At 46.9% G+C, this 12,506-nt stretch overlaps 1 protein-coding gene across 3 annotated transcripts in view; it reads left to right on the forward strand.

Annotated features, from left to right (window-relative positions):
* Positions 1–12,506, forward strand: part of LOC109908933 (uncharacterized) — a 56,095-nt gene that overhangs the window by 33,189 nt on the left and 10,400 nt on the right. For all 3 annotated transcript variants that reach the window (XM_020507737.2, XM_031796024.1, XM_031796023.1), the window contains 8 exons: positions 44–144; positions 6,170–6,236; positions 7,798–7,844; positions 9,412–9,562; positions 11,301–11,432; positions 11,716–11,898; positions 12,125–12,217; positions 12,302–12,388. In XM_020507737.2, coding sequence (XP_020363326.1) covers positions 44–144; positions 6,170–6,236; positions 7,798–7,844; positions 9,412–9,562; positions 11,301–11,432; positions 11,716–11,898; positions 12,125–12,217; positions 12,302–12,388 — 861 coding nt within the window. The remainder of the gene's footprint in view (positions 1–43; positions 145–6,169; positions 6,237–7,797; positions 7,845–9,411; positions 9,563–11,300; positions 11,433–11,715; positions 11,899–12,124; positions 12,218–12,301; positions 12,389–12,506) is intronic.

The raw sequence follows: 12,506 nt of genomic DNA on the forward strand, positions 1-12,506 counted from the left end.
AATCTCTCTCTCTCTCTCTCTCTCTCTCTTCTCTCTCTCTCAGGACTACCTGGGTTGCATCATTGACTGTGGGGACCTGCCGCTCAAGCCGGAGGAAGTCAGCACTCTGTTCTGCAACATTGAGGACATCTATGAGTTCAACAGGTGGGTTAGTGTGTGTTCGCTCTGTCTGCTTACACGTTAGACCTACTTCATCCTCACTGATCGCCACAGCTGTTAGACTGTATCAGCCCTGAACTGGGGTCGATGACATGTGTCCTCGTGCTTTTGTGTAGATCGTAGCTTCTGTCCATGAAAATGTTGCAGGTACGCGACGTCTTTCGTCCCAGTGCAATGTCTAATTGGTGATCAATACTACCACTTACCATCAACAAAAATTGCAACTTCTTCCATTTTACTCGGCTCAATTTCACTCAGCACTGATTCATGTAAAATTCTACAACTATGGTGGTGAGAACTCTCCTGCAGCTACCCTTAAACCCTACCCTCCTTTCTCCTCCCTTTCTCCGCTTGTCTCCGTCCTCTCACTCTTCTGCTCCATGCTCTCTCTCGCTCTCTGTCTCGCTCTCTGTCTCTCTCTCTCGCTCTCTCTGCCGAGGCAGCTTGTGTACAGGCTGCAGCCTGGGTGGCAGTGATGTCCGTTTAATGTGCTGCAGACACAATGGCTGGCCCAGACCCCAGGCCTCCACCAGACAGACAATGTGCAGACACAGAGAGAGATAGAGAGAAAGAGAAACAGAGATAGAGAGAGAGAGGGGTGGGAGAGAGAGCGAGAGAGATGCAGGCAACAAAAAAAAGACAGCGAGAGAGACTTGGAATAAGTGATACTATCCAGCGAGCCCAGTTATGGTCACAACAGCTCTCAAGGTTAAGGTATACGTCTTAAGTCATGGCTCACCGCATTTCACATTCCACAACCAGAGAGGAGGCTTGAGATTGCTTATATGTGTGAGATGATGTTCCGTACACAGTGGCACGGCAGCATATCTGAGATGCTCTCCAGCTAGATGTTTTCAGATTGCTGTTTACACTGAAAGTAGAGATCCATTTATGTTTCCTGGAACCCAAGCGATTGGACTTTGTTTAACTGTAGCCTGATTTTCATAATTTCCCCATTTCAGGAGTGATGCATTGGTACGGTATTTCTGTTTATTTGCCTGGAATAGCGAATGTGTCAATGAAAAGCGTCAATCATTCCCGTGTCATGAGTTCAGTTCATTCAGTGATGGGAACGTTGTGTAGGGAGAAATGGCAAGGATGAGTTTGGCCTCCCGGCAGCTTCCAGTGAAGCCCTGGGAAGAGTACCGCTCATATTTTTCCTATTTCCTCAACGCTCCTCGCCCTGCCCCCCTGCTGACACTTGTTGTTTTCACACTTCAGTCTCAATGCCCGTGCCAAGTCGGCTCTTTTCATTACATACCTCCCTCTACATGAGTAAGTGCTCCTAACCTGCCCCCTCCTTCTCCAAATCCAATATGGCTTCCTGCCCCCGGTTATCATGGGAAATGGCCTCACTGTTGCAGAAAGAAACACAGAGAGAGAGAGAGAGAGTGAGGGATTTCTCCCATCTGCCCCAGGCTCTGTGCAGAATAACTCATTGCAGTACAGTAGAGTATGTGCATCAGTGCCAGGGGTTTACCCCCATTGCTCACTGCCGTGGGGCTAGCTAGTCCATAAATTACATTTGTTTGTAATGAGCAGAATGAGAGCAGTCAGTTCCCTAACAGGCTCCCAGGGAGAAAAACATTTTTTTTGCTAACTCTCTTTTTCTATTTTTCATCACTCAAAGTAGCGCACCGTTCATCTGAGAGAGAAACAAGGATAGACTTCACCTTTGTCCTCTTCTTGCCCCAATAAGTAGAGAAAAAAAACGTGACCCTTTTCTCCCTCGTCCTTTCTCTTGTTCTGCCTTTCCTAAATCTCATCTCCTCATCGCTGTGGTATGCAGCCCCTGTATCCTCACTGGTGTTGTTACGGCTACTTTCTTGGCCTGTTCTCCAGGCAGCATACGGATGTCGTTCGCCATGGCCCGCCGCGGTGGACAAAGCCCGGGGTTAGAGCTCTGGACCCTGCTGTGAGCCGACCGCACCGCGGCGAGAGACAGGGCACAGCCTGGCGAACAACACAGCCAGGACAGACAGACGTGCTCTGTACTATTCAAGTAGTTAGTGCGGTTAATCCTGTCCATCTTTATTAGATTCGCGGCTGAGTAGAAACTGTGGCTGAACGGGCCACTAGGACAGTCAGAGAAGTGCTGGAATTGTCTAGTCTGCCATGGAAAAAGGATCCGGCATCACATATAGATTTATCTTTATGGATACGTGACAAATACGTGGAATGGTGACCCGTAACTTTTTCTAACCCAACCCATCATGAGAGACCAAGAGACAGACACAGAGACAGAGAGATTAGTCAGGCCTGAGCTTATCAAGATGGCTTAACCGTCTCTTGCTAAGCACCTCTGTCCATCCTCTCTTTCGTCTCTCTGTTCCAAATCCCTCATATGGAAAGTTTGCCGGAGACGTTGAAATCCTCTGTAGTCTAATACGGCGCATGTGAGAAACACAGAAACAAAGAAACGGAGAGACAGAGAGCGATGGAGACTTTACTACAGCACATGAAGATGTTCAATTGCATTGTCTGAGTTCCATGATTTATCTCTTGTGTCTGTCTAAGGCCTGGTGCGAAGCCAGGCCACGAACTCGCACGCAAAGTCAATTTCAACTAGAAACATAGACCTTTCAAAGGGAATTTTTTTTTTTTTTTTGGCGTGCAGCTGCTGTACTGTATAATGATAATGAGAAGTAGAGGATCTGTAAGAAAAAGCCTAATAAGAAGCAAATGTTCTGTATAGTATCACGGGTTTCAATGCTGGCCATGGACAGCGCACATTGATAGTGCATGACGTTACAGTATAAACAGATCAATTACCTCCAGTGACTGTGGATAATGGTTATTACCCGTTTGGTGTACCACCACTATTTCCTATACTGCCGGTATTTAAGTTGTGCCATAGAGTTGAAGTCTATTGGAATGTGGATGCGTGGCACCATAGAAATATAGAAGTAGAACAGTTTCCCTGTTCTAGTAATTATATTTCTATGTGTGTCTAATTCCTTCCATTTCTCATGGAGTAGACACGTTGCTTGTTTAACGTACATTAAGGGGCTGGGCTCCGGGGCCCATCGCTCATATCCCGGGGGCGGTGACGTGTGCGGTGACGTTTAGTCAAGCCTGGTTAGATTCCTCCACTACGTGTGATTTAGACCTCACTGTGACCCCTGCATGCTTGCCTGGGGTCACGGCTCCCATGAAGTCCCACACGAAAGACATAACCCCTCAGCCTCTCGCACCTGACCAGACTGAGACAGTCTGAGTGCTCAGGCCACCCACCCCTTCACAGTCATCCTTGTGACCCGGAGAAGTCTGCCTGGCTGGGATCCCCCTAAACAGCCCTGGATCCATGCTGTCTGCTTTTATCTGCCGTGGCTCGTGTGGGAGTGGGTGGTGTTGCTGAGGATGTGGTGTCACATGAAAGAAGTTCTCACTTTTGAGAGAGGCGGTGAAGTCAGCGTGTGACGATACTCAGGGATGGGATTGGGAACACAAGGCCAGCAAGGTTCAAGTGCATATAAACATTCTCTGATGAAGGGTCTCTGTTGCTTTTGTTGCTGGCACTTACTGTGTAGTTACTAAAGAGGAAAACAGACCTGCAAGTGCTTAAAATCTAATGCAGAGATCACACTCCACGAGAGAGGGATGATTATTAAAGGAGAAGAAGGAGGGAAGTGAGGAGTACCGGGGGGAAAGAGAAAGGGGAACAGGCCGTATGGAAGGTATTACCTTATAAACACAATGAAAAGAGGGGCTCAGAAGTACGGACGTGGAAAGAACGGAACAGAGAGAAGTGAGGGACCGTGTGAGTTCATTGACAGTGCGCCTCTCAGGTGACTCCCCTGTTTGACTGTAAGTCCTCGTGAAATATATACGACTGTAAAGGGATCATCTGAAGGAAACTCCTCTTTCCCCTCACAGTTCACCCTCGATCTTAGAGGATCAAATGCACGTACTTCAAATACCAGATTATCGTGTGTCATATTTCACAGGGAAGAACAATGCGCGTACGGTGAGGAGAATCAGTAGGCGTGACTTAAAACTGGACTTTTTCCCCCCAGAACTCAAATATGGAGCATCTCTGTTCAAAGTCTATGGATGGAGTGTTTTTCAAAATGAAAAGCTGGGAAAGTAATTAGTAGGGTTGGTTACAAGCATAACTCAAGTCCAAGGTCCTGACAGCCAAATACATTCCAGGGCTTTTGTCTTGTACCAGGCCCTTCTAGTAAGTGCCAAGCCTTAATGAAATCCAACGTGAGGATACAAGTTTGCAAACATGCTGCAGCACTGCAGATGTAGTCTTGTTGTAAGCCCTTTGCTCTTGCAGATGGAGGGGAATGTCTCCGTGGTGGCATGTCTTTGTTCCCTCTTTCTCTTTGTCTTTGTCTGTCAACAACAGGATTCCCACATCAGTCAGGGCCAGTGGCACTCAGAGACACCCTGCTCTGTGGCCATTTGGTAAAAAACCACCCATAACTCCCCTCTGCTTCCCACCGAAACCGTAATGACGCCCTCTCACCGCGGAGGGCAGCCGCGAAACAAGCCTCGTCTCCGAGGGAGGAGAAAGCGACGCGAAAGAATGAAGGGCTGCGGTTTCACTCTGAACCCCCCCCCCCCCCCCCCCCCGGCCGTATGAAGGCGAACTCCGGGTGTTTACAGAGCGCCTCTCTGTTTTCCTTCGGAAGAGGGGGGATCCCGAGAGACTGGCCAGTCCGGCAGCCCAGGGCCTCTCAGAGATGCAGGGAAGTTGGGCTTTGCTAATGAACTGAGTGTGGCTGGGCTGCTCATCACGTCGTGTAACCTCAGATACGGGCTGATGGGACCACGGCGAACGACACCCTCAGTTTCAGCATCCTGTCCAGGAATGTGAGGCGAGTTGTCCCTTTTGAGATGTCCCAGTAACCACTAGGGACGGCCATTACATTAGCTACGTCAACTTCCATCCTCTCCTAATCGGAGTCAGAATTCAAACCGTCATCACTATCCCCACTCCCTCAAATCTCCCCTCCTCACTACTATTCCTTACCTTTTCCACACTCTCCCGCCAAGAAAATCTTTCACCGATCATTTTGATTCATTCAGATACTGAAAAGAGAGACCCTCCGCTCTCTCCCTCCGCTGACATACACGAAGTAGGATGTTAATCAAAAGTTACCGGGTCCTGGAGAGAGGTTGCGTATGTGTTTCATAAGATGTCTTTCCATGGTGATGAGGAGGCTAGTGTGAGCTCGCAGCACGGGACCAAAGGTGAAACGGGTGCACGTGGTTATTTGACCCTTGAAAGCAAACACCCACCCACTCTCCCCTGTTAAAGGCAGTCTGATTCAGGTCTGTCTTTGTAAGGTGCGGGTGTTGCGGAGGGGGGCGGGTAGTGGGACAGCTGGAAGGGGGTTCTGGTTGGGGTTGGCTGATGTGAAGCCAAGGCTAGATGTGTCCCATCTGCATGCATTTAGGAGATCGTTTGGAAGGATGGGAAGGGGAGACATAAATGAATCCTTTGTGGAAATGGAGTTGGGATTTGGGATCCATCCCTGCCAGGATCGTCTTCAACACCAGCTCCAAGAGCCTCGGTGGAGACGGAATAACAGTCTCCAAACAAATGGGGGTGCTCAGTTCTCATGAACTGTCCTAGGCCTTGACAAACTCACATGCACTCATAAGCACTGCACAGTGTCTACCAAGCAATATCTGTGCTGTCCATTTTACATAGCAGTTTATGTGCTCATCGTTATGTGTTATGAGTAGTTGTTACATGGATGTTACAGTATTTGACAGTGATATGTTTAATCATGACTGAGAGCTGTTGTACTGATTCGTAGAGCATGAGTCCCAGGAATGTAGACAAGTTCCATGACCTCTGTGTTTCATTGATAAGTTTACATTACTGCACTGGTGTTCTCATGGCCCATAACTGACTGACCTACCTCTCTCTCTCTCTCTCTCTCTGTCTCTCTGTCTCTCTGTCTCTCTGTCTGTCTGTCTGTCTGTCTGTCTGTCTGTCTGTCTGTCTGTCTGTCTGTCTGTCTGTCTGTCTGTCTGTCTGTCTGTCTCACAGTGAGCTTCTGGAGGACCTGGAGAGGAGTCCTCATGCAGCAGCCATTGCTGAGTGCTTCGTTGAGAGGGTGAGTCACCACATTGCTATGATAAAGCACAAACAACCCGTAAATTCACATTGCACATTTTTGGTGGGTATTCCGATGACCTAAACCAGTGTTTCCTGATTGGTTGGTCATAGCCAGCCCCTGTTGGGTCATGGCTTAAGACTGGCTCGCTGTGTAGGCTAATATGGTGCTTGTATTCAGTAGCTCTTTTGTTCTCTGGATGCAGAGCGCTGTTAAAATATCAAGCAAGCAGATCGTGTGAAACAAACTTTTGTTTTCGGCCAAATAGAGAACCACAGCTGTTTGAAGTGGGCCGCTGACATTGGGCAGTGTGTCAGAGGAAATGTTTGTACTTGGGCTATGTGAGTGTGTGCAGGTCCGTGACCAGGGAGATATCGTGATTGGTTCTGGTTCTGAAGCGGTGGTGGCGGTGATCCTTCAACTCGTGTGCTCACTACAGTTGAGTGGGTCTGCACACCCTCATGGTGCTCTACTCTAGTCGTCTGGGTAATGACACAGAACCACCGCTGACTAAACAGGAACAGTGAAGGGTCCAACCAACCAGGGGAAACAGGCTCTCCTTTGTGTCGGCTGGGAGAATGGCCAGCGTCTATGTCCCTGACTCCCAGGGTACGCCTCCATATGTGGGGCTCCAGACTGACACGCCTGGCCCTGCCAAAGCCGGACCAAGACACAAGAACCAGAATCCCATTTGCGGTCCAGGATCCAAGGGTGCCTATTCTTAGTCCCATCTCCAGCCTGTACTTTTCTCTTTGGCGCCCAAACCCTCTTATCCAGCAGGTCGCTATAGTTCTCTGCTATTGATTGGGCTACTGTTGTTGCCAATTATAGATGGCTGCGGAAATTTGATTAAGCCATTACCGGCAAGGTTATTCTGGGTTTTGCGATGCTTCTCTGAGCTAGGCTAACCTCTCTAAACAGTGTGAGGACAACGGCCCCTCGCTACCACGGAGTGGAATGTGGGAAAAGCAGTTCAAATGTGACCGTTTCTGATTGTAATGAGGCCATTACGTGCTCTTAGTTTAGGTGCAGTAAGACACTGGGTCTGCATGGAGTCAGCTGTAGCCTGTAACTATTCACCATCTGCTAAGCTATGAATCTCAAACCCTATACCTGCTGGCCATATGTAAGACTGAGTGGTAAAGACAAGTATACATGTATACACAACTGTTTTGGAAGGTAACATTCAGTTGACCTCACGGAACCGTTATCTAAACCTACTTAAATATAAAATGCAATTATTTTCTCATTCCTTTGCTTTCTGAGATGAGATGTTTAGATGAGATGTTTCTTGGATGAGAATACATGTTTACATAAGTCAGGGAATGGGGTTTTGCTATGAAATAGAAACAAAGTATTTATTTCTGAGTGAGACCTGGAGAATGACCCTGGTGTGAGGAGAGGTGTCACATGATCACAGGGGGTCTCTCAGATGACAGTGATTTGTAGCAGAGGGAACATGGAGACAGATGCTTGGTGTCGCTGGTCTTTCTCATCTGTCTCTCTTCTCCCCACTAATGTAATCGTTTTTTGGGGGGGGGTTTCTCTTTCTCTTGTTTAGAGCGAAGCCTTCGACATATATACCCTGTACTGTATGAACTACCCCAAGTAAGTCCCACACACACACACGTGCGCACACACACACACCGCTATACTGATGTGCCCTTGGGGCTGTCATTCGACCTGGATCATTGAATGATAGCTATAGTGAAGTGACCTGGGGTGAGAATAGAATGAATTCAATACAGTGGACAAGTAAAGTTCAATATACACATTTTCATTTGTTATTTCAATAAGAATACAAGTGTATATGATGGTGGGGGTGGGGGGTACAGTTGTAATCACCATCCTTTGTGGAGAGACATTAGTGAAAGGGAAATGAGTTTTATGGACATTGAGCACATTTACATGCACCAGTAATAATTCCATATTAAACTGATTGTGGCAGTAGGTCAAGTATGGCATTAGTCGTGTAAACACCTCACTCTGCTGATCTTAACCGGAGTACGGTCAAAACCGAAGTAAGCATAAACCGATTAAAACGCATGATTTTCTGAGCCATCTTTCAAATGATTAGGACATGTAAACACCTTAATCAGCGTTCCAGCGGTGTATTTGATCTGTCCATGTGCCAGCCCCGGGTAGCGCGGGCCTCCTTCTTATGTGGCAGTGAAGTGAGTCCTGAAAAACTGAACCTATGCATCTTGTAAATAGTTTTGACATATACAAATGTCCGAACTCAAAATCAAAAGGTCTTCGCAAAAAATAACATGGCCACTGTGGGTAGAACGTTTATTTTGGTAAGCGATTTTGTGCACTAGCCTGATTTCAGATGTGTCATGTAAACAGGATTATTAGGGAAATCATTCTTCTTGAAATGCACGTCAACATTTTAAACAAACTATTATGTTAACCCGACTATCCACAATAATCACATTATCGTGTGCATGTAACCGTGCTCAGGGTCTTGATTAGCTTGAACTACTCAGTGGTCGGACAGACAAGTGAAACTAGGTGAATCCAACGAAAGACGACAGTCAGACTGACTTAATGATCGCGGTAAAGATTCGGTCACTGCTCAATCAGGCTAACTTACAGTATATTGTGCGTGTAAAAATACAAACACATCGCGAGCCTTTTGGAAGCAGCATCTTTCGCGCCACATCAATTCTAATCTCACGGGCCACTACTATTTGACTGGCAGATGTTTGAATAGCACTGGATCGCTGCCCGTCACCATGAAGATGTGGTGTTCTACATGTGCTCTGTATAAACAGCCTTTCATGTGTCTGTCACAGAGAACCGAATTAGATTTGTTATGAGATGTCGACGGTGCCGTGACCCTGTACCTGAGCTGTGTGCATTCATCCACTGATGTCGGCCACGTTCGTAGCTCAACCCCGAAAAGATGCTGTTAGCAGATATCTGAGCTTTTGCCTAAGAAAGACATCACAGTCGGACAGCAAGGGGAATGATGCAGAATGTTCTAGTGTGCGTAAAATAGTTGCGTTCAGACAAAAAAGAGGCCCCTCTGAAGGGGGGACCGGAGGCATACGCTGAACACATTACTGTACACTTCACCATGAGATGAAGTGCTGTCTGGCATAGCGATGAGCCAACTGATGAGTCTTACTGTGGACCCCCCCCTCCACTCCTCCTGGATCTCTTTCCCCAGCTCGGTGGCTGTTCTGAGGGACTGCATGAAGAACAAGAGCCTGGTGGGCTTCTTCCAGGAGAGGCAGACCACCCTGTGCCACTCCCTGCCCCTGGAGACCTACCTTCTGAAGCCAGTGCAGAGGATCCTCAAGTACCACCTCCTGTTGCAGGTCAGTATGGGTCATGGACTGGGTCAGAGAGACAATATGATGATACTGATCCAATACTATCAATGTCAAACTTATTCAGAGAATATGTACAACTCCTCTATATTGTACACAGAGGAAAGGTACAGGCCCCATTGTAGACTGTTTCCCTTCAATCCAAATCATCAGAAATCATCCTGTTTCTTACTCTGCGCTCCTTGCCTTTATTGGTGTGTGATACTCAGCAGACCACGGGAACAGCTAGCGAGTAAATGAAGCATAGAGATTCTGTGAAATGAAATAAGGATCCTATGTTTAAACGCACACTCACAACACAACTCATAGCTGTGTTTGGACACTGATCAACGACGTCGGGTTCTCTCTCCAAGCCCACCTCTGTGGTGGTTATTCTCAAGTATGGGTAGCTGCAGCACAATATGGTGTGGGTGTGTCGAAAGGAGTATGGAAAGAGATTCAGCTCATTTCAACGTTGATAAACCAGTGCTATGAGTTATATTAACCTGAGCAACGGTGCGCTGGTCTATGGCCCCATTGGCCAGTGACATGAACGGGCAAAATCGAACAATAATCTGTGCCGTTCTATCATGTTGTCAACAAGGCAGCATGGTGCATCGTCCAGAAACATACAACATCTCTTTCCCATCAAATATATGTTTGCATTTTCAAACTAGTTTTCATTGGGAAGGCAGATGAAGCGTTTAAAAAAACAAAAAAAAAACAATCACGTTTGCATGTGAAAACACAAAATCCTACTCATTATCTACATGCTTCATCTAACCTAAGCTAGCCACTTTTGTTTTGAGGAAACTTTTCCGTGGGCTTTGAACGGAGCATCTTAATCACACCCGGGCCAGATAATCGAATCTCTTCATTGACTGGTGCACTGGTGTTGTGCGGAGCTGCTTCCCACTGAGCAGCTGTACCACAGTGTTGCAGGCGGTAGCTAACGTGGCCATTTTTAAAAACATTTGTTTTTTACCTCCTATGATTTTATTTCAAGTAGGATAGCAGCCTACACAATAAATAAACTCCTATTGAAAACCATTTAGATGTCACCTTGATACATACGTACAGTCGGCAAAAACACAGGCACAATGCCCTTCGCTCTCGCTTGCCAAGCACTACTGTCCCGCAACGGTGTGGGAAGGAGATGCCTAGTAGCCAACGTTAGGGTGGCAGTCACAGTAAGAACACACACATGATCAGTACTTTTAATAAAAAAAGAAACAATCGTCAGTTTTATAACCGAAAATGTTAAATTAATGGTGTAAAACTAACAGTGAAATACAACCCAGACTCATTCTCTGGCTTCAAAACAGAAGTTCAAACTCTTGCGGTACAGTAGTTGCCTTGATACTCCTTTCCTTTCGACACACCCACTCGTCCATACTCCGGTCGCCATATTGAGCTGCAGCTACCCCCTTCTCGTTATACTGACACTAACGCTTCGAACACACCGACAGTATTATCTGGATGTGTATGTAACAAACGCTTAACATTCCCCTTCTGCTACCATTTCTGTCAAGCCGTCTACACATACAGTTTGACGTATTCGTTCGATAAATCCAACATATGCATCACGCCGAACGCACTGCAACTGCCTCTGCAAAGCAATGCTGCAAGGAAAACGTAGCGTTTCATTGGAAATGAATGTAATTCTGGTGTACCAAAATGCAATGACACTGACGGTGTGATCGAAGCGTAATAGAAGCCTAACCTCACTATCGCCCCTGTGTGTCAGGAGCTGGCCAAACACTTTGATAAAAGTGACCCTGGCTACGAGGTAGTGGAGGATGCTATCATCACCATGACAGCCGTGGCCTGGTACATCAACGATATGAAGAGGAAGCAGGACCACGCTGTCAGGCTGCAGGTATGGACCACCAGCTCTGCCCAGTCACTCACTACGGCAGTTGTCATTGAAAATATAACAAAGAATTTAGCTTTTGTTGCTGATCATAATCTATGACCCTGAACTGGCTGTAGAGGTCAGAGGTTAAAAGTCAAAAGAGGTTAGAGGTTGCAGAGGTCTTTGGATACCTCAGTCTCCACTACATCTGGAGGTCTTTGGACACCTCAGTCTCGACTACTGTTTTTGAAGATCAGAGGTCAAGCTGAGGTTAACACAAACACGGTTTTTCTTTTGACTCTGGCAGGAGGTTGAGAGCTTGTTGACCAACTGGACAGGTCCAGACCTCAGTGGCTTTGGGGAGCTGGTGTTGGAGGGCGCCTTCAGGGTTCAACGGGTCAAGAAGGAGAGGGCATTCTTCCTCTTCGACAAGATGCTGCTTATCGCTAAAAAGAGGCTGGAGCATTTCATCTACAGCACCCACATATTTGTGAGTGACGTGCGGACACCGGAATGAATTGATCCGATTATTGTGTTTCTGTAAATGCTAGGAGCATGTATCAATAGAGATGACGCCTACACCAATCAAAAAAGTATAATGTTTTTGTTGCTTGATTCTCTATCATGTACTGACACCCTTATTTCCCCTCCACTGTCGTTCCTCTCGTCTTTCACTCTCCCCTTTCCCTCATCTCTCTACCCTCCTCTCCATTCAGTGCTGTAACCTTCTTCTCGTAGAAACCATGAAGGACCCCCTGTGTTTTAAGGTGTCCGATCAGACCATCCCCAAACAGCAGCACATTGTACAGGTACGAGTAAACCACTATCAAAGGACAGGACATTGTATTGTGTCAGGCCAGTGTACTTGAACTACCCTCCTACCCATGTTACAGACCAAAAACCAGGAAGAGAAACGCCTTTGGCTGCACTACCTCAAGAGGCTGATAGTGGAGAACCATCTTGCCTCTCTACCCCAGAAGGTAAGGCTTATTGTACATTACGGTAAATGTTGCCCGATATGAATGGCAATACTTTTCAGCCAATATAACACTGAAGGCTGTGGCTAAACTGAAACAGAGAATATTGTAATCACTCTGT

The sequence above is a fragment of the Oncorhynchus kisutch genome, linkage group LG18, assembly GCF_002021735.2.
Source record: "Oncorhynchus kisutch isolate 150728-3 linkage group LG18, Okis_V2, whole genome shotgun sequence".
Lineage (NCBI taxonomy): Eukaryota > Metazoa > Chordata > Actinopteri > Salmoniformes > Salmonidae > Oncorhynchus > Oncorhynchus kisutch.